The sequence below is a fragment of the Crotalus tigris genome, unplaced genomic scaffold (assembly GCF_016545835.1).
Source record: "Crotalus tigris isolate CLP2741 ecotype Arizona unplaced genomic scaffold, ASM1654583v1 scf7180000017765.3138416, whole genome shotgun sequence".
Lineage (NCBI taxonomy): Eukaryota > Metazoa > Chordata > Lepidosauria > Squamata > Viperidae > Crotalus > Crotalus tigris.
In genome coordinates this window covers 2848395-2867066 of record NW_024096620.1, presented here as the reverse complement: position 1 = coordinate 2867066, position 18672 = coordinate 2848395, and the positions used below count along the sequence as shown (strand labels likewise).

The window sequence follows — 18672 nt, the reverse complement described above, 5'->3', positions numbered from 1 at the left end:
GCCCTTTTGTGACTTGTGGACTTCAACTCCCAGAATTCCTCAGCTAGCGTGCACGCTGGCTGAGGAATTCTGGGGGCTGAGGTCCGCAAGTCATAAAAGGGCCAAGTTTGAAGACCCCTGCCCCAGAGGGTCCTGGAGAGGGGCGCCTTCCTCAGACTCTGCCCTCCGTTCAGCTTCCAGCTGCCCGAGGAGAGCGCCTGCAAGGAGAGCCTGGTGCGCTCGCCCTTCATCGCCTGCATGGCCGCCTGCCATTCCCTCACTAGGATCGAAGGGGAGCTCTCCGGAGATCCGCTTGATCTGAAGATGTTTGAAGCCACCGGATGGGTGAGGAGACACCCCCTCTGGGAGGGGAATGGGCTGCCTGGTGGGGGGAGGGGGGCAGAGGTTCTCCACAGCTCTGGACGCGCCGGGTCGTCTTGGGCTCCGGGTTTGGGCTGATGGGCGTCTTGGGGGCTCCGTCTCCTTCAGGTGCTGGAGGAGGCAACGGAGGAGGAAACGGCCCTTCACAACCGGATCATGCCCACGGTTGTCCGGCCGGCTAAGCAGCTTCTTCCAGACTTCCATGCTGGAAACAACAAGGAAATGGTGCGTCCCCTGGGCCTCTCTTTCTTTCCCGCTCTCTGGTGCGGCTGCCCCTGCGCCCTCCGGAAGCCGCCCCAGGGCCCGCCTTGCGGGAGCCGAGGATCTGTCTGGCTGCGGGACAGCTGAGGGCATCTGTGTGTGTGTGTGTGCGCGCGCACATGGCAAGTGTTCCTACCGTGACGTCTTGGGGTGGGGGGGATACCGCGTGGCTCGACCCCGTGCGCTGCCTCTGCTGCTGGGGAGAATTCTGGCCCAGGCGGTCCTGCCCAAAACGCGCTTCTCTTCTTCCCTTGCAGGAACTGTTTCAGCTCCCGGTGAGTGCTTGCCCCCCTCCCCTCCCTGGGCGGCTGGGCCCACCCTCGCCCGCCAGCTGGTCATCGGGCGCCTCCCTTCACCTGCCCCTTTCTTGACCAGGCCAGTTACGAGATCGGGATCGTGCGGCAGTTCCCCTTCTCTTCCGCTCTGCAGCGGATGTGCGTGGTGGCCCGGATCCTGGGCGAGAAGAAGATGGACGCCTTCGTGAAAGGGGCCCCGGAAGTGGTGGCGGGGCTGTGCAAGCCAGCCACTGGTAAGGGCCCCCCCTCCCGCCTCCGGCTCCCCTGCCGCCCCCCCCCGGGGGGGGAAGGATGGTGAGGGTCCTGCTGGCGTGACCCTCAGCCGCTGGCCTCTCTCCCTTTCATAGTGCCGGCCGACTTTGAGCGGGTGCTGGAGGAGTTCACCCGGCAGGGCTTCCGGGTCATCGCTCTGGCTCACAGGAAGCTGGAGTCCAAGCTCACCTGGCACAAGGTGCAGAACGCTGCCCGGTGAGTGGAAGAGGCTGGCCTCTGTGGGGGGGGGGGGGCTAGTCCAGGCAATCCGACGTGGCCACTCAAGCCCAGAGGGAGAGGGGGGGAGCTGATGGACCCCCGGAAGACTTTCTTGGGGTCGCGCCCCACATCCTGTCCAACAACGGGGATCAGTCGGAATGCTCTTCTTGGACCCCAACCTGAAGCAGCCTTCTCTGCTCAGAGGGTCCAGGCTGACACACAGACACACACACACACACACACCCTCTGACCCCGAGCAGCATCTCCTAGAAGTCCCTGGTCTCAGAAACCTTGTGGCCAGCTCTCCTGGCTCTGATAGGCGGCCTTCATCCTTGCCCGGCCCTCCTCGCAGGGGGCCCGTTGAGCAGGGCTGAGGCGAGGAGGGTTCCCAGCAGGCTCTTCCTTCTGTCTGCCTGAGGCTGCCCCGTCCCTTGGCAGGGAGGAGCCTTTGCCGCCCCCCTCCCTGCCGCTCCGGCAGCTCCTCCTGACCCCCCTGCCTGCCACGTCTGGGTGGGGTATTTCCTCATTGCCCCCAGACTCTGGCCCAGGTGGCTACCGGCACCAGAGGCAGCCCAGTGAAGAGCTAAAGCGGGCAAGGTTCTGAATGGGTGCCCGTGCTGGATCCGAATCCTGAGTCCCTCTAGCACCAAGGGATGGCTTTGAATCCCCATGTGAATTGGCGCTTGGGAGTGGCGGCAGCTTCCCAGCCTTGATCCCTTCCCGAATCCCGCCCTGGTTTTCATGGAACTGCCTCTTCCGCCCTAGAGACACCATCGAGGCCAACATGGACTTTATGGGGCTCATTATCATGCAGAATAAACTCAAGCCAGAAACTCCAGCTGTACTTGACGACTTGCACAAGGCCAACATCCGCACGGTCATGGTCACAGGTATGTGCGAGGGGCCGTCCGCCTTTCCTTTCACGCTTTCCCTAAAGTGGCCGTCGTTAAGCGAGGGGAGGCCTCCTCCGGAAGAGATGGCGACCCCGGGCTGCCCGTGAGGGTGCTTGTTCAGCCATGGTTAAGGCGTGCCCCTTCTCTCTCACCCGGAGCCCGGGGTGGCCTTTCCCGTCCCCCGGCTTTGCCCGTAAAGGAGGGCGTAGGCGGCAGGGAGGCTGGCCCACTTGGGTTTGGGTCCCTGGCCCAGCCCGTCCCCCACTCGGGGGGCTCAGACGATCCGGCCTCTCAGGCCGGAATACAAAAAGAATCAGCTGCTGAGCACCGTCGGGTAGCTTTGCTGTGGACCGGGGGCTCCTCACTGCCGGGAGGACTTCCTTTCCCGCTGGCGTCCAGCTTTTCTGCAGTCTCCTCTCGTGGGGACAGCCTGCAGGCTCAAGAAGGGCAGATTCTTAAATCAGATCCAACCCTGATTTGGCTTCCGGTTCTAAATCCCCATCTTGGCTCCCGTGTGCTGGTGTGTACGTGTGAACTGCCGCTGGCACGAGGCTGCTGGGGAGCGGCTGAGCCCTGGACACACGTGCTTGTGTTCGCTTCGCAGGCGACAACATGCTGACGGCCATCTCTGTAGCCCGGGACTGTGGCATGATTCTACCTCCGGACAAGGTCATTGTGGCCGAAGCACTACCTCCCAAGGATGGGCACCCCGCCAGGATCAAGTGGCACCACGCAGATGCCCTCGAGAGGGATCCTGAGGCCGTGCCCACCATAAACTCAGAGGTGAGGGGGCCTCCAGAGGGCAGGGAGAGGAGCCCCTCTTAAGCCCACTTCAAGCGGGTGGGAGAGGGCCCCTCCCCCACACTTCCCCCCAATCTGCGCTTCTGACTGGGGAGGAAGGGGTGCCGTGGGAGGAAAAGTGGCCTTGGGGGAAGGAAGGCCCAGGAGAAAAGCTCTCTTCCCCCCCCCCCTGGTTTTAAGTGCTTCCTCCAGGGTGGATTTCTCACCACACATTTGACACCGATTAGCCTTTGGCCCTCCAAGGGCTCCATAGGTAAAGCAGCCGTTTGGCAGCAGTTTCATGTAATTAATACTATTGAGGGGAGGGGTCTTTCATGTAATTAATGCTATTGAGGGGAGGGGTCTTTCATGTAATTAATGCTATTGAGGGGAGGGGGCTGCCCTGATGTGAGGTGGGTGGGCGTCTGTGCCTGGAAGGCCTGGCCCTTCACACTCTTTCTTCCTTTTGCAAGAGCTGGCTCCTCCTTGGACTCGCCCTGCGAACCGTGATTGGCCGAGCCCTCTCCCTTCTGTGTCTAAATAGTGTTTTCATCTGTGTGGTTTTAATGTTTTAATATTTTAATTACTTGTTGCTTGCTTTATAACTTGTAAGCCACCCGGAATCACCTAGTAGGGGAGATTGGCGGCATAAAAATGTAATAAATAAAATAAATAACTGCTCTCCTTTGGATAGGAAGTCTAATTGAGTGCTAAATTGGGAGGTGGTTTATTTCAGATCAGATATTTAATCTGCAGCAATTTTGAGCCAGCGCTTCCCCCCCCCCCGCCTTTGCCAGGTCTAGGCGGCAGTGACCGATTTTGTTGACTTTCTGCTTCAAGTATCTGATCAGAAAGGCCTGTTTTTAGCAGCTGTGCTTAACTGTTTACTGGAAGTTCTGCCCAGAGGTGGTTAAACTGAAAGGGGGGGGGGTGTTGTTTTTTCTCTCTTCTTACAGGATATTCCCATTAAACTTGCCCAGCAGAACTTTGAAGACTTCCACAAAACCAAATTCCATTTTGCTATGAATGGGAAGTCCTTCGCTGTCATCCAGGAGCATTTCCAGGACCTGGTGCCCAAGGTCGGTCCCAGCCCAGCGGAGTTGGCGTCTCGCTCTGCCCGTGCTGCTGCGTGCGCCTCCCGGGAGGGTCTGTGCAGCCCTGTGGGGAGGGGAGGGCCTTCTTCCCAAGAGCCCCCTGGCCCAGCCCTGCCTCCTCCTCTGGGCCCCTCCGCTTGCCTGCATTCACAAACCCCCCAAACAGAGGGGGGGGGGCTTCCCCAGCCTTGAAAGAGCCAGAACTGAGCCTGCACCTCCTGTGGCCTTTCTGAGGCTTTCCCATGGGGGGGGCGGAAGAGGGGGGGCTGGCAGCAGTTCTAGAAAGGCCCCCTCCTTCTGAGAATCACTGCAGAATGCTTAAACACAATTAAAGGTACATTTCCTGGATGGAAAGAACGATGTGTTGAACTTTTGCCCATATTGCCAAACACACACATACACACGCACACAAAACCCAGCAACTGTTTCCTTTCCACCTTTCCTTCCCTCCCTCCCCCCCCCCATGCTGAGAGAACCGACTCCCCCCTTGCCTTCCAGCTTGTGCTGCACGGCACGGTTTTTGCCCGCATGGCCCCGGACCAAAAGACGCAACTGGTGGAGGCCCTGCAAAACGTGGAGTAAGTACAAAATTTCAGGGGGGGGCTTGCCCGCCCCTCCCCCAAAGAGTAGGCAAGCCTCGCTGCTCAGCAGCCGGCCAAGCAGGATCCCTGCCCTGAGCAGGACCAGGGCTGCCAGGGTCACCAGGCCCGAGACTGGAGCTGGGAGGGAGCCGGCTGCCCCCTGGGGCTCTCGGGGCAGGGGGAGAGCGTAAGAGGCAGGAAAGGGTTTCGGCTGCCAGCCTTCTCCTCCATGCTTTGCTGCCCGATCCGCCCTGCCAGTCCTTGGACTCTTGTCTTTCGCTCGGGGGGGGCTTGTGGGTCCCCCCCCCTGCTGACCTGAGCTCCTGGGGTTCAGTCAGCTGCAAATGATTTGGGGGCAAAGGATCTGGTGGCAGTGGGCCCTCCTAGGGAGAAGGTGCCTCCACTGGGCTTGCCCCGGCCCTGTCGGCTGCTTCAGCAGAGAGGCGTAAACCATGGCCTCCTGCCCTCTCTGCTGAACCCGGTTCCCTGGGCAAATAGTTCCTCTTTCCCAGCACCAAGAATGCCCCCTTCTGCCCAGGCCCCCTTGGGATCTGGGATCACCTTTTCCAGGCCTGGCAGATGGGGGGGGGGCTTTTGCTTTCGTTGACTCCCTGAAGGCCAATGCAAGGGGGCTGGTCAAGTATATCCAGGGAAGCAGTTTGTGGGAGCCTTTGCTGGACAACTCTCCTGGGGGATCTCTGGAGGGCCCCCCCCTCACATGCCTCAGTGGTCACTGTGCAGAAGGAGCTTCTGGAGCGCAGGGGGACCCTCACCCTCTCCACTCTCCCTTGCAGCTACCACGTGGGGATGTGCGGAGATGGAGCAAATGACTGTGGTGTGAGTATGCCCCCCTCCCCCTCCCTCCAGCTGCTCCTGGGGGCCAAAGGGCGCCCTTCTCAGGCCTCTTCCCCCCCCCCACAGGCTCTGAAGAGGGCCCATGGCGGGATTTCACTCTCCGAGCTGGAAGCCTCCGTCGCTTCTCCCTTCACCTCCAGGTCAGCCAGCATCTCCTGCGTGCCGAACCTGATCAGGTAAAGGGTTCGGGCATTGCCTAGATGGAGGGCCTCCTCCCTCGGCTGGCTCTGCAGTGGACGGGGTGGGTGGGGCGTGGGAGGGGAGAACGGAGAAGGCCATCGGCTAAGCCCCTCTGCACGTGGTGTCCAGGCCCAGGCTCCACCGCCCAAGCGAGCATTATGGACAGGCACAGCCACAGCTTCCTTTCCCGGGAGGGTTGGAGGGGTCTCCCGTTCCGGGGGGGCGGGGGTGCAGGGAAGCACCCATCCTGCCTCCCGTTTCTGCCTCCACGTTGCAAGGGCTGGAGCCGGTTCCCAGATGGGCCTCGCATTTTGGAGTTCTGGGCTGTCTTGAGTCGTGGTGCTTCTCTTGTGCACGAGACGTGCGCAGGCGGGCAGCGGATGGCTCTCCCCAGCCACACAAGGCCTCTCCCTCCCTGGATGGGGCTGAGCAGGAATTCTGGACCCCCTTCCCCCCGCCCGAGGAACCCTGGAGACGGGGCGGGTTGGTGGCCGTCTCCATGCCTGCTGCTTTGCCTCCGCAGGGAAGGCCGAGCGGCCCTCATGACTTCCTTCTGCGTGTTCAAATTCATGGCTTTGTACAGCCTCATCCAGTACCTCAGTGTGACTCTGCTCTACTCTGTGAGTCTCTGCCTACCTCGGGGGAGGCTCTCCTCGGCGGGTGGCGGGCGCCTTCCCCGGGCCGTGGGGCAGCCCTGATGATGCTGGGGGTGGCGGGGGCTTTAGGAACCGCGAGCCCCTTCTGCACGATGCGCTCCCTGCTTAAGGTGGGCTCCGGACCCACCCAGGGAAGCAGGATCAGCTGTGGGGCCGAAGCAGGTTTAACAGGGCAGGAGAGGAAATTGGATATGAACCCGGCAAGTGGAGCCAGGGGGAGCAAGCAGAGAGCGGAGCCCGTCCTCTTTCTGGAAGGGGGGAACCTGGGGGCTTCAGGGCCGAAGGAGGAAGCACTCAGAATGTCACACACACACACACACACACACCCCTTCTCTCTCTGGGAGAACGGCTGGGGCGGGAGGCAGGGGCTGCCCAGGGCTCCAGAGGGGAGACTGGGAAGGTCAGGACGTAGGTCGGGGGGGGGGGGCGTTTCAGAGGGAGGCTGAGGAGTTTGGGAGTAAAGCCTCCCTCTCTGTCTTCTGGCTGGAAGAGTCGGGATACAGGCTGTCCTCCACTTACGACCCTTCGTTTAGTGACCGTTCCAAGTTACAACGGCAGCAAAAAAAGGGACTGATGACTGTTTTTCACACTTAATGACCGTTGCAGCATCCCCATGCTCACGTGATCAGAATTCAGACGCTTGGGAACTGGCTCATAGTTATGACCAGGGCTTTTTTTCTCATACAACGCCCAGAACGGAGTTCCGGCTCCTTTTTTGGATGGAACCTTGTAGGGTAGGCAAGGCAGGTTGTATGACGTGTGTGAGTTCCGACACCTTTTCTTTTTAGAAAAAAAGCACTGGTTATGATGGTCGCAGTGACCCCGGGTCACATGATCCACTTTTGCGACCTTCTAACAAGCAAAGTCAACAGGGAAGCCAGATTCGCTTAACGACCGTTGTAACTAACTTAGTGACTGCTATGATTCCCTTAACAAATGTTGCAAGAAAAGTGGTTAAATAAGGCAAAACTCACTTAACAAATTTCTCAACTAAACAACATGAATGTTGGGCTCAATCGTCGTCGTAAGTCGAGGACTGCCTGTACTCATGCTGAGTGGGCGGGGCGGACGGGACCTTCCCAGGTGGACAGAACTGTCCCTACCGGAGTCCGGCTGGTAGCAAAGGCCTCGCCCGCCGGGCGGCTTCAGTCCCCTCCAGATTTCAGAAATGAAGCCCCTCTCGGTCTGGGGAGAAGCAGCCGCCCTTTAGCTGGGAAGGGGCTGCCTTTGCTGGCATCCAGGGGGAGGGGGCTCCTCTCCATCCCTGCCCCTGTGCAGATGCCTTCCCTGGCAGCTGCCTGGCTGGTGGGAAGGGCTGTGAAGGGAGATCATGAAGCTCAGCGTCGGGGGGGGGGGGGGCCGCGGCGGCCGGGGGGAGCAGCTGCCCCCCCCCGCCACCCCCTGATGGAGGCTCAAACTCTCTTCTGCAGGTCCAGAGCAACCTGGGAGACTTCCAGTTCCTCTTCATCGACCTGGCCATCATTTTGGTGCTGGTCTTCACCAGTGAGTAAGACAGGCTGGGGCCTCTGGGTTGGCACTTGTGCTCCCCTCCCCCACGGGAGGATCCCTACCTGCCTGCAGGCAGATGGGGGGGTGTCTTTTGGTTCCCCCCCCCCCTTCCTGGCCTGGTGGCTTCCTTGAGAGGCCCAGGCCCAGCCATAGGACTCCCTCCAGTTTTGCCGGGCAGGGGGACAGGAGAGGAAGCCCCCCCGACAGGCTAAACCTCATTCTTTGCGATCCCCACTAATACATCGTTGCACACGAACTAAGCCCGTCTTGTTTAAAGAGCCTAATAATTTGTGTTGGTTCCGAGGCTTTTGCTGCCCGTTGTGCGGTTTGGGCCGTGTGGTGTGGGCAGATTGGCCTGATGGCCTCTCCTCTCCCTGCAGTGAGCCTGAACCCGGCGTGGAAAGAGCTCGTGGCTCAGCGGCCGCCCTCCGGCCTCATCTCGGAGGCCCTCCTCTTCTCCGTCCTGTCCCAGATCCTCATCTGCCTGGCCTTCCAAGTCCTGGGCTTCCTGTGGGTCAAGCAGCAGCCCTGGTACAAGACCTGGACCCCCTCCTCAGAGTAAGTGGCCAGAATGCTCACCCGGCACAATTGAAGTCAACGGGGAGAATCGTGGCCGTGGCGAGCAAGGCTCACCCGGCTTTTACTGGGAAGCCCCTTCCCAGCTGCTTCCGTAGCTATTCAGCAGCCATTTCAGTTGCCGTGACTTCGGGAGCTGATAATTGTTCCCGGGCCCTGGCACAGAGAGAGCATGCAAGCCAAGAGGCCACGGAGCACTAACATGCCTGTACTTATCACCGCTTGGGTCCTGAGTTGCTGAGCTGGGATTCAGGAAATCTGCATTCTGAGCCTTCCCCCACTAGGTGGCAGCAGGGAGTTATAGAAAGTTGAGCGTTTTGCCCTCACCTGGTGGCCAGGGACGGGACTTCTGCAGTCCTGGCTAAGCTGCGAAACCTTCTAGGGCAGGGGTAGGCAACCTTGGCTCTTTTATGACTCGTGGACTTCAACATAGCTGACTCAGGAATTCTGGGAGTTGAAGTCCACGAGTCGTAAAAGAGCCAAGGTGGCCTACCCCTGTTCTAGGGTGGCAAGCAGTCGCCTGGTCTTCCCCTTTTCTCAACATTTTTCTGCTTTGAGTATTGACAAAACCCCGGAGAGGCTCATTCCCTCCAGGTTGGTGGCACCTGACTCCCAGCCCAGGTGCAGAGGAGAGGAAGTGCCTGGTTGGACCCCCGGGAAAAACAATGTTTTTCGGCTAAGGCCGGCCTTGACCCGATCCAGCAGAACGGCTTTCACCTTGTCTCCAGCGGAGTCTCCAGAGCGAAAAGCCCCGGTGCCTGAGGTGCTGCTGTTCGGCCCAGCAGACACCTGGCCCGCACCCCCTCCGTGCCAGGGGAAATGTTCGTTTTCTCCCTTCCCCGACTCCAGAGAAGGCCGGCCTTCTGGCCCTCTGCCCAGAGATGTAGGGAGGGATGCTGCTCTGCAAGAGGGCTGAAAAGCCTGGGAGCCCACGCTCCTTCCTCGCCCCTAAAAGGCTGTCGCTAGGTAGGATGGGGGCTTTGCCACCAAGCGCTCTCCCGCGTGTCTGCAGGTCCAGCTACAGACCGATGCAGGGCGGGGGGGGGAGGAGAGGCATTCCAGGTGGGACAACAACAGCAGCAGCAGGAGGCAGGTGGGCGGGCGGGCGGCTGCTGGTTCAAGAGCAACCAGTCCTCCTCCTCCCCCCCAGTGGGCTTCTCCCCCCTCCCCTTCCCCAGAGAAGAGAGAAGGGTCCCTGCCAGTCTCACCCTCTCCCTCCAGAGGAAGGCTGGGCCTGTGGCCGGAAGAGGCTGTGCTGGTTCTGAGGTGGCAAAAAAATCAGGAGCAGCTTTTCCGCCTAATTTGTTTTCTCCAAAGGCAGAGACCATTTTCACAATCTGCAGCTCAACACACCAGTTGCCGTGGTGTGGCTAAATGATATTTATTATATTAAATGATATTTTCTTCTTTTGTTCATCCATCGTATTGTCCTTTCGTCCCAAGTGTTCCTAATTATTTGCAAAATTCGCAAAAAAAATATTATTTGCAAAAATAAGGAGTCTAACATCCCTTTTCTAACCAATTTCATTACGAGGCAGAAGCTTTCGCGAGCTGCACCTTGTTCCCTGGAAGCCGGCCGGGTGCAGCCCGTGAATTGGGGTGAGACGGGAAGGGAAGGTCGGTCGGTCGGCTGGGCAGGTCACATGTGAGAGGATTGCCCGGTCAGTTGGCAGTCGTAATGAATTCTTTGCTGAGACCCGCTGAGGTGGCCTGAGGCGCTTCATTCGAGTTCAGCGACTTCTCATTCAGGGCTGCCTCCGCCCAGCCGCTCTCTGCCTCCGATGGGAGCCCAGATCCTCTCTGGAGTTTCTGCTCCCAGCCCAGCCAGTCCTGGAAGGTCAGGCTCCCTTTCCCCTTGGCGGACCTTGCCCAGCCCAGGCTCTGGAGCCAAGAGTGGGGACTCGGGGCGCCTGCGCTGCCTGCCGTGCGAGAGGGGAGGCTGCTCAGGGCGGGGGCCTTGGGGACCCTGCAGGTGGGCTGGGACCGAGCAGAAGGCCCAGCGTGGAAGCAGACCAGATTCTGGGGAGCTGCGGGGTTCCCTTTGGTCTCGGGGGGGGGGTGAGGGGGACATAGAAGGTGGGGGGGGGGCAAGAGAAAAAGTGGCCAGATTGGCTGCGGCTGAAGGGCCTTTGGGTGGCTGGCAGGAGAGGGGGGAGGGTTGGGTCTGTTTTCCTCCCCCCCCAATGAAGATGATGCTTCCCTGGTTTGCCTGCAGAAAGCCCAGCAAGGGGGCGTGTGTGTGTGGGGGGGGGGGGCATTTTAGTTTTTCCCAAAGGCTTGTTTAGGCCGGAGAGGCTGGTGAGCCCAGAGACCCTGCCGTCCGGGGCGTGGCAGAGCCCGGCCTCTCCTGCGTGGCCAATCCTCCCTTCCGCTTGCCTTCCAGCGCCTGCAACTTCTCGGCCGCGGCCAACAGTTCCCAGCCGGCCAACGTCTCCAATGACGACGAGCACAACATCCGGAACTACGAGAACACCACCCTCTTCTTCGTCTCCTGCTTCCAGTACCTCATCGTGGCCGTGGTCTTCTCCAAGGGCCGGCCCTTCCGCCAGCCTTGCTACAGGAACTGTACGTGGCCCAGCCGGGATGGGGGGGGCGCTTGGCTTGGGGGAGGCCGGAAGCCTTGCAAAGGCTCACACAGACACACACACACACACGCATGCACACACACAGACACACACACACACACACACACACAGCTGAGCAAAGACTGGTGAGGGGGAGGTCTTGGGGTCATGCCAAAGGGAACCACTGATGTCCAAAAGGCACCAAGTCCGGCCCTGGGGGGAGGGGGGGGTCAGGCAGGGGTCCCGGGAGCAGTTTTCTTTCTGCAGTGGAGGCAGCTGACCCCTCTTTCCTCCCCAGATCTGTTCGTGATCTCTGTGGTCGCCCTTTACGCCTTTGCTCTGACCATCCTGCTGCACCCAGTGGCAGCCATTGAATCCTTCTTGGAGGTAGGAGGGGGGCCTGGCCCCCAGCCGCTGCATCAACCCCCTCCCCAGCAGCTGAGCCCTCCTTGGGGTGGCCCTGCAGCAGTGGCCACTTGGGCTCTAGGGCCGGCACCCATCTGGGGAAGAGGCCAGGCAAGGAGGGCTGGTTGGAGACCCCCCAAGGCTGGTGGAGACACCTGGGTGAACTTCTGCCCGGTCCCAGGGTGGCCCCTGGGGGCTCCTGGAGGAGGGGCTTCCACCCAGCCCCTCCCCCATCAGCTGAGCGTGTTGTTGCTCCACAGCTGGTCTGCGTGCCTTACACCTGGCGGGTCACGGTTCTCCTCATCGTCATCGCCAACGCCGTGGTGTCCATACGGGTGGAGGTGAGCAGTGGGGAGCCGCTCTTTCTGCCGGCCACAGAAGGTGCCTTCTGGGCTTCGAGGTGGGGGCCGAGTGGGCAGTGCCCGAGTCTCCGGAAGCCCTGCCAGACCCTCCGGAAGGGGGTGGGGTTCTCCTCTCATAAGCAGGCGAGCCTCTTCGGGCCTTGCGGTAGTTGACACTAGCTGGTAGCTGAGCTCAGGTGGTCCCGAGGCCCCCCTGGCATCAGGGGAGGAAGGGACCCTCAATCCAGGTGCTGGGCAGGAAGGGTTGCCCTCTGCATGCGCCTCTCTGCCAGCCCCCTCCCCCCTCCTCCTGCTCCGCCTCCTCCCTGGGAGGCCCCTCCCCAGCTGTCCTTCTCTGGCTGACTTCGCTCCGGCCCTCCTGATTGTGCCTTCTCGATTCTCCCTGCTTCTTGAATCAAACCACAGAACTTTCTCCTTGACACGGTCCTTTGGAAGGTTCTCTTCAGTCGAGACAAGCCGGGGGAGGACCGCCTGGCTTCCTCCTCTTCCTCCTCCTCCTCCTCCTCCTCTTCCTCCCCCCACCCGTCTCAGGTTGGAACTGTGCACGTTTCCCCCCTCGTCAAGCATGCAGCGGCTCCCCTTCGAAGGCGGTTGGTGGGGGCGGGGAAGAGCTGGGGCTCGCCTGTGGGGCGCTTGGCGGAGAGCAGGTGGTCTGATAGGGAGGGCAGGGCAGGGCAGGAGGGTCTTGGCTTTGCTGCAGACCCCCACCTCCCCACCCAGAAGCTCCGGGGGGGGGGATAGAGAACGTGGGCAGTGGGCGAGGGGAGGCGGGCTCTGGGTCTTCAGCTTAGAGGACTGGCACTTAGGCTTCAGGACAGCACACACACACACACACACACCTTGGCCCCCCTGTAGGCAGGGGACGGGGCTCCCTTGGTCTGCAGCTGAATTAGGGCACCCTGGGGAAGGGGTGGGGGGAGTTAGGCGGGGCGGATCCGAGGTTCGGGCCTTGGGAAGCCTCCCCTGTGCACCCTGAGGGAGGAGCCGGAGGTCGGCCCAGCTTCCCACCCTCTCTCTCCTTCCAGGAGGGGCTGGACCGCTGCTGTGGATGCTCCCTGCCGGGGCTGCTGGGCCTGAAGAAGAGGCCGCCCAAGGCCCGCTACATGCACCTGGCCCAGGAGCTGCTGGTGGACCCGGAGTGGCCGCCCAAGGGCCGCACCACCACCGAGGCCCCCGGCTCCTCCTGCCGGAACGGCTCCTGCCAAGTGGTCACCATGACGTAGCAGAGGGCCCCCCCTGGCGCAAGCTGGGACTGCCCACGGCCTGGCCTCTCTGCTGCTGACCGGATGGACGGCTGGCCGGGCTCCCCCCCTCCCTCCCTCCCTGCCGATGCCCGTCTTCCTCCCCCCAGCCGCCTGGGCTGAGTGCCTGGCAGGACATCTCTCTCTCTCTCTCTCTCTCTCTCTCTCTCTCTCTCTCTCTCTCTCTCTCTCTCTCTCTCTCTCTCTCTCTCTCTCTCTCGCTGCCTGGGACGGTCTCGGCCTCCCGCAAAGGACCAGCTGCCTTGGCCAACGGGCCAAAGTGCTTCTCCCTCTGAAACTATGCACGGAAACAGGCATTCGGCCCCTTCGGAAACGGGGGGGGGAACTCTGGCAGGTCTCGGGGGGGGGGGGAGGATTGCTCCCTCTGTCCTCCCCCCCCCCCGATCCTGGGTGGGCTAGATCTGCCCCTCCCTGCCTAGCTATACAGGGCTCTCTCTGCCACTCGCCCTGGCCTCCAGGAAAGGGGCTGGAGCTGTGGGGGGGTTTGCAGGCTGCTAGTTGCCAGCCGGTGCATGCACCTCCCTCCTGGTCCCCCAATGTCTCGCCACGGGCAGACCCCTCCCCTATCTGGACCTCCAGGTGCTTGGGAAGCCCAGGGCCGGTGCCGGGAAGCGGGAGGAGCTGGCGGCTTCCCACCCTCGTCTTCCTTCCGCAAGAGCTCTATGCAGGCGCAGGCAGGTGGCCTTCTGCCCCCCGGAAACCTCTCTGGGCTCCCCCCCCAGGCCCCATCCGGGAGTCCCTTGCCAGCGGAGCAGGGCTGCTTTAACCGGTGGGAGCGCTTGGCAGAATCCTGGCTCAGAGCAGCCGTGGCTCCGTGGCTGGAGGTGAAGCCTTCCGCTGGGACAGCATCGCTTGGAGCGTGACCAGGCAGCCCAAAAGAGAGAGGGGAAGGCCTGAGCAGGTGGACAGGGGGGGGCAGCAACCCCAACTGGACAGGAACTTTTTTACCCTGAGGCCCGAGCACTGGGCTGTGCAACACACGGCCTAACGCTGCTCTCCCATCTGCACTGCAAACGGTTGAGAGGGCGGCTGTGCCAAGATAGAAACTGCTCCACTGTGGTGCTAAGAGCTGGACGGCTGCAACAACCAGGAAAAGCTGCTGCAGAAACTGGCTGCGGTCAGGCCGAAGGAAGATGGCCTGCTGCTGCATTTTTCCCTTCTGCATTTGAAATTCACAAGTATTTGACTTCGGCGGTTGGTGGTGGTCGTTGTAAGGGAAGAACCTGTGAGGCTGCGCATCCTTCCTCTGACCCTGGAACTGTGGCTGGTGAGCGCCTCTCTCTCGCGGGGAAGCGGCAGTTGGAGGGGGGGGAGACCCTCCTTGGGGTTTTGAAAAGCGGGCGCTGTGCCTTCCAGTTCTTCCCCATCCCCCCCCCGTCAGGCAAAGAAAAGGGGGCCGGTCAGCAGAGTTTGGGGGACTCGTAGAGATTGCCTGCACAGCGTTTGCACAGGGTCGTCGGGCTAAAAGCAATATTGTGTTGAACCTGGCCTTTGGGGAGCAGACGCAGGGACCCCTCAAAGGAAGCGGGTCTCCCCTCTGGAAGGGATGTGATGCATCTTCAGTCTGTTCCAATGACACTTAAAATTCCGAAGTTGGTGTTTTTAAATAATTATTTTCTTACACTTCCTTGTGAATTCGGGTGAACAAAGATCACTTTGCTAACTTGGATTCAGAGTGGTTGGTAAATTATTTGAGACAGACTTATCCCTACATCTGTAAGTTAGGATTGTATATATATATGGCCAATTAAATATTTTATTATTTATGCATATCTCTAAAGGATTTGCTTGCTCAAGAAAAGAGAAACTCTTAAATTATACTTTTTAAAGTGTCCAGATTTTAAAATAATATATATACACACACACCTCCATCCCTCAGGGTTATTTTTTTTATTAATGCTTTTATTTCTTCCCAAATAACTAATTATAGGATTGCTGGGTTTCATGGCACACAGGCACCCTTCCGCCCTGCACACGTGGGCAGACCCCCCTCCCTGGAGGTGGCCTGTGCCCCCCCCCCCAGCGCTTCTCGCAGCCGACACAGGGCAGCCCACCCATGGGGCAGCTCCCCCTCCCCGACTCCAGAGTGACTGGGGAAGGGGCAGGAATCCTCTGCAATATTGGGGTCCTCGTGTTCTGCTGGAAAGACGGCCGCCTCAGGTGGGTAAGGACCACCCATTCCCTCAACTGGCAATTTTACGAACTTGCACTCTTCTTCATTTTTATTTATTTTTCCAGCGGGGAATCAATTCTCCTTCGCTGGGTGATTTTATCTACTGTAGTATATATAATGGCTGCATATCAGTAGTTACAACGAGGTGAGGAATAATTCTTAATGCTGCAAATGATCTTATTCTCAAACGCTTTCCTTAATCATCACAGACTTAAAAGGGCTTCGTGTTTTTAGCTTGCAACGATTAAATTCTAAAATCAAATGTTTGTATATATGATGGAAAAGTTGATTTAAAGGTTCAGATGTGATTGTTTTAGGACACAGAAATGTCCAGTTTTTTTAAAAAAAAGTTTGTATGCAAATATGCAAACATTTGGATAAATTATGTATTTCCCTGCCACCAGCAGCTCAGGCCGTGATTGCAAAGACCCTCTCATGTTAAAATGTTTGAAAAATACTTTTATTTAACAAATGGCTCTGCATAAAAAATTATTTTGCTGTTTTTTATAATGGTACCCAGTTGTAATAAAAACATTTTATGTAATTGTAGTAAGCAGCCTTGTAAAATCTGATGCGCCTGCCCTTCCCACCTTCCTGGGCTGCCCGTGTCCGACCCCACCGTGTTCCTTCGATGGCTGCCTCTTGGCTGGCTGGGTCCCCCCAGCCCTGAAAAGCAACAGACGGAAGGAATGGCAGGGAAATTCGGTGGAAGGGGACAGCCTCACGACATAAAGCCCCCCCCCATGAGCCCTGACGAGGGGGGTCGCCTGGCAGGTGGATCATTCAGCCAGGCAAGGAGGAGACACAAAAGAGGCAGAGGCCCAGGGTCGGCTGCCTCCTCCACCTCTGCCCTGGGGAACCTTCACTCACATTCCCAGGCGCCCTCCTGGGAGCTCATTTCCGAGGCCATGGAAATACATAGCAGTAAGGGTCAAAAGTTGCCCTGAAGGTGCCCTCCGTTCCTTGAACGGCCGGTCAGTCCAGGCCTCGCTCACTCAGATGGAGCAGGCCAGGCCCGACTGGGGGAAGGTTTTCTGGCTTCCAAGCACCCGGCAGCTGGCACCTTGCAAGGGCTGCACACACCGTGGGGCTGGGCAAGCAGGGGGAAGGAGGGGCAGAATCCGGGCAGGAGGGGAACCTGCCAGGCTCTGACAAGCTGCCCCCCTGGAGGGGGAGCTTCGGGGCTGCCCGTGCAGAGGAGGCGACGGCAGTCAGGAGCCCTGGCAGTCCCGGCTCTGGCCCCTTCGGAGAGAGGCCCGCCAGAGGTGCAGGCTAAAGTCAGGACCCCGGCTGTCCCGGGGCCCTGCGGCCAAGAGAGGCCGGCCCTGGAGGCCCACTCGCCTGGACTGCGGTGACCTCTCCCGCTCCGGCCAGAGGTAGGCCCGGGGCCGCCTGTCACAGGGCCCCACAGCAATCAAGCAGGTCCCGCGTGGGCGCGAGGGAAGGAGGCCAGCTGCGCTGAAGCCTCAGCAGGGAAGCCGAGGGAGGCCCACCTCGCCCGGCCTGTCGAGGGTGGCGGCTCTTGAGGCAGATTCCCCCAGGCAGGAAGGGCAACGTTTCCTGTGGATCAAAATGATATAAAGTCTCCTGCTTGTGCTGGGGGTTGGACTGGAGGACCTCCAAGGTCCCTTTCAACATTGTTATTCTGTTCTGTTCTGAAATTTTTCCTTGAGCCCTATGTTTTCTCATTACAGGAGCCAGAGAGTCAAAAAGGCTGAAGAAACATTTGTTGTTAGCCAGCCAGTTTTGCTGAATTTGTCAGTTTCAGTATCCCCCCAGCCCCTGGCCCTCCCCCAGGGGCTGCCCAGCATCTGGTCAACTTCAATTGTCCCCCCTATTCTATAGGCATCAATGGGTTGAGCCAAACTGGCAGGCTCTGTTCCCTCATCTGGAGGGCTGTTCCTGCTCTGGTAACTTCCCATGGGCTGCACACTCTCTCTCTCACCTCTCTCTCTCTCTCACACGCTCACAGACAGAAGGGGGGGGGAACGCATATAGTCCAAAAACATGATTTATAGCATTGTTTAGGATAAAGGACTGGGAGAAGTAGACTAGTCTAACTCTGCAGAATCCAGCCAAATCTGGACCGTCATTTAAAAAGTTGTGAGGAAACTCGTGGAGGAGAGAACTAGAGGAAAAGGTATACTGGATCTAATTCTTACTAATAGAGAAGACGTGATAGAGGGAGTTGAAGTAGTTGCCAGAGCTTTGGGCAAGAGTGACCACAACATACTGGAATTCAATATAATGCAAACACAAGCAACAGAATATAATCCAACCAGTGTCTTAAACTTCAAAAGAGCTGATTTTAACAAACGGAAAGAGCCTAAGAAAAATTCCATGGATAAAAATCCTAAAGGGGAAAACAACTCAAGAAGCATGAGAAACACTGAAAAATATGATCACAAAAGCTCAGTCCAGCACAATACCACTGAAAAAGAAAGAAAAAAAACAAGAAATCTAAGAAGAAACCAGCATGGTTGCACAAAGATCTCTGATAAACTGAAAGACAAAAAGGACAAGTACAAAAAGTGGAAAGAAGGACACATACCTAAGGCAGTATATCAGCGGATAGTCCGAATCTGCAAAGATGAAGTCAGGAAAGCAACTAAGACTTGCAACAAAAGTCAAAGATAATTTTTTAAAAGTTTCTTTTAACATAAAAATAACAAGAAAAAAATCAAGGAAACAGTCCACTAAAGGGAGAAGATGGAAAGGAAGTAACAGGCAGTAGAGAGAAAGCAGAGCTGCTTAACTCATTCTTTGCATCAGTCTTCATGCAAAAAAGAAACTATAGCCCAACCTACTAAAAACATAACTTTAAAAGACAGACTAGAAATAAAAATTAAAATAAGCAAGAGAATGAAGCACTGGGGAAGTACCCGAGGATTGGGAAAGGGCTGATACGGTTCCCATCTTCAAAAAAGGAAAAAAAAACAGACAGGAAACTACAGACCAATCAGTCTAACATAAATACCTGGGAAGATACTAGAAAAAATAATCTAAAACACAGATCTGTGAACATCTAGAAATAAATAAAGTTATAACTAGCAGCCAGCACAGGTTTGCTAAAAATAGATCATGCCAAATCAATCTTATTTCATTCTTTGACCAAGTAACTAAATTAGTAGACCAGCGAAATGCTGTGGACATAGTATATTTAGACTTCAGCAAGGCATTTGACAAAGTAGACCACGAATTACTTTTTTGTAAACTAGAAAAATATTAGACAGACAGAATCACCACCAGATGGATTAGTAACTGGTTGACAAACTGTACTCAACGAGTAACTACGTCTACATGGAGGGAAATAAGCAGTGGGGTACCACAGGGTTCTGTCTTAGGCCTAGTACTTTTCAATATCTTCATTAATGACTTAGATGATGGAATAGAA

General features: G+C 57.9%; 1 protein-coding gene across 6 annotated transcripts in view; it reads left to right on the top strand.

The window, feature by feature from the left end:
- The window catches only part of ATP13A3 (ATPase 13A3), a 45350-nt gene extending 29523 nt beyond the window's left edge, over nt 1–15827 (top strand). For 5 of the 6 annotated variants that reach the window (XM_039341521.1, XM_039341522.1, XM_039341523.1 and 2 more), the window contains 19 exons: nt 174–324; nt 469–585; nt 879–896; nt 997–1150; nt 1265–1385; nt 2154–2278; nt 2886–3064; nt 4018–4140; nt 4654–4733; nt 5531–5573; nt 5658–5767; nt 6295–6391; nt 7858–7930; nt 8317–8494; nt 10896–11077; nt 11375–11463; nt 11742–11822; nt 12249–12374; nt 12869–15827. In XM_039341521.1, coding sequence (XP_039197455.1) covers nt 174–324; nt 469–585; nt 879–896; nt 997–1150; nt 1265–1385; nt 2154–2278; nt 2886–3064; nt 4018–4140; nt 4654–4733; nt 5531–5573; nt 5658–5767; nt 6295–6391; nt 7858–7930; nt 8317–8494; nt 10896–11077; nt 11375–11463; nt 11742–11822; nt 12249–12374; nt 12869–13066 — 2245 coding nt within the window. In that variant the 3' untranslated portion in view covers nt 13067–15827. The remainder of the gene's footprint in view (nt 1–173; nt 325–468; nt 586–878; nt 897–996; nt 1151–1264; nt 1386–2153; nt 2279–2885; nt 3065–4017; nt 4141–4653; nt 4734–5530; nt 5574–5657; nt 5768–6294; nt 6392–7857; nt 7931–8316; nt 8495–10895; nt 11078–11374; nt 11464–11741; nt 11823–12248; nt 12375–12868) is intronic. The other variant, XM_039341526.1, reaches the window with a different exon arrangement.
- Nucleotides 15828–18672: the final 2845 nt, after the last annotated feature.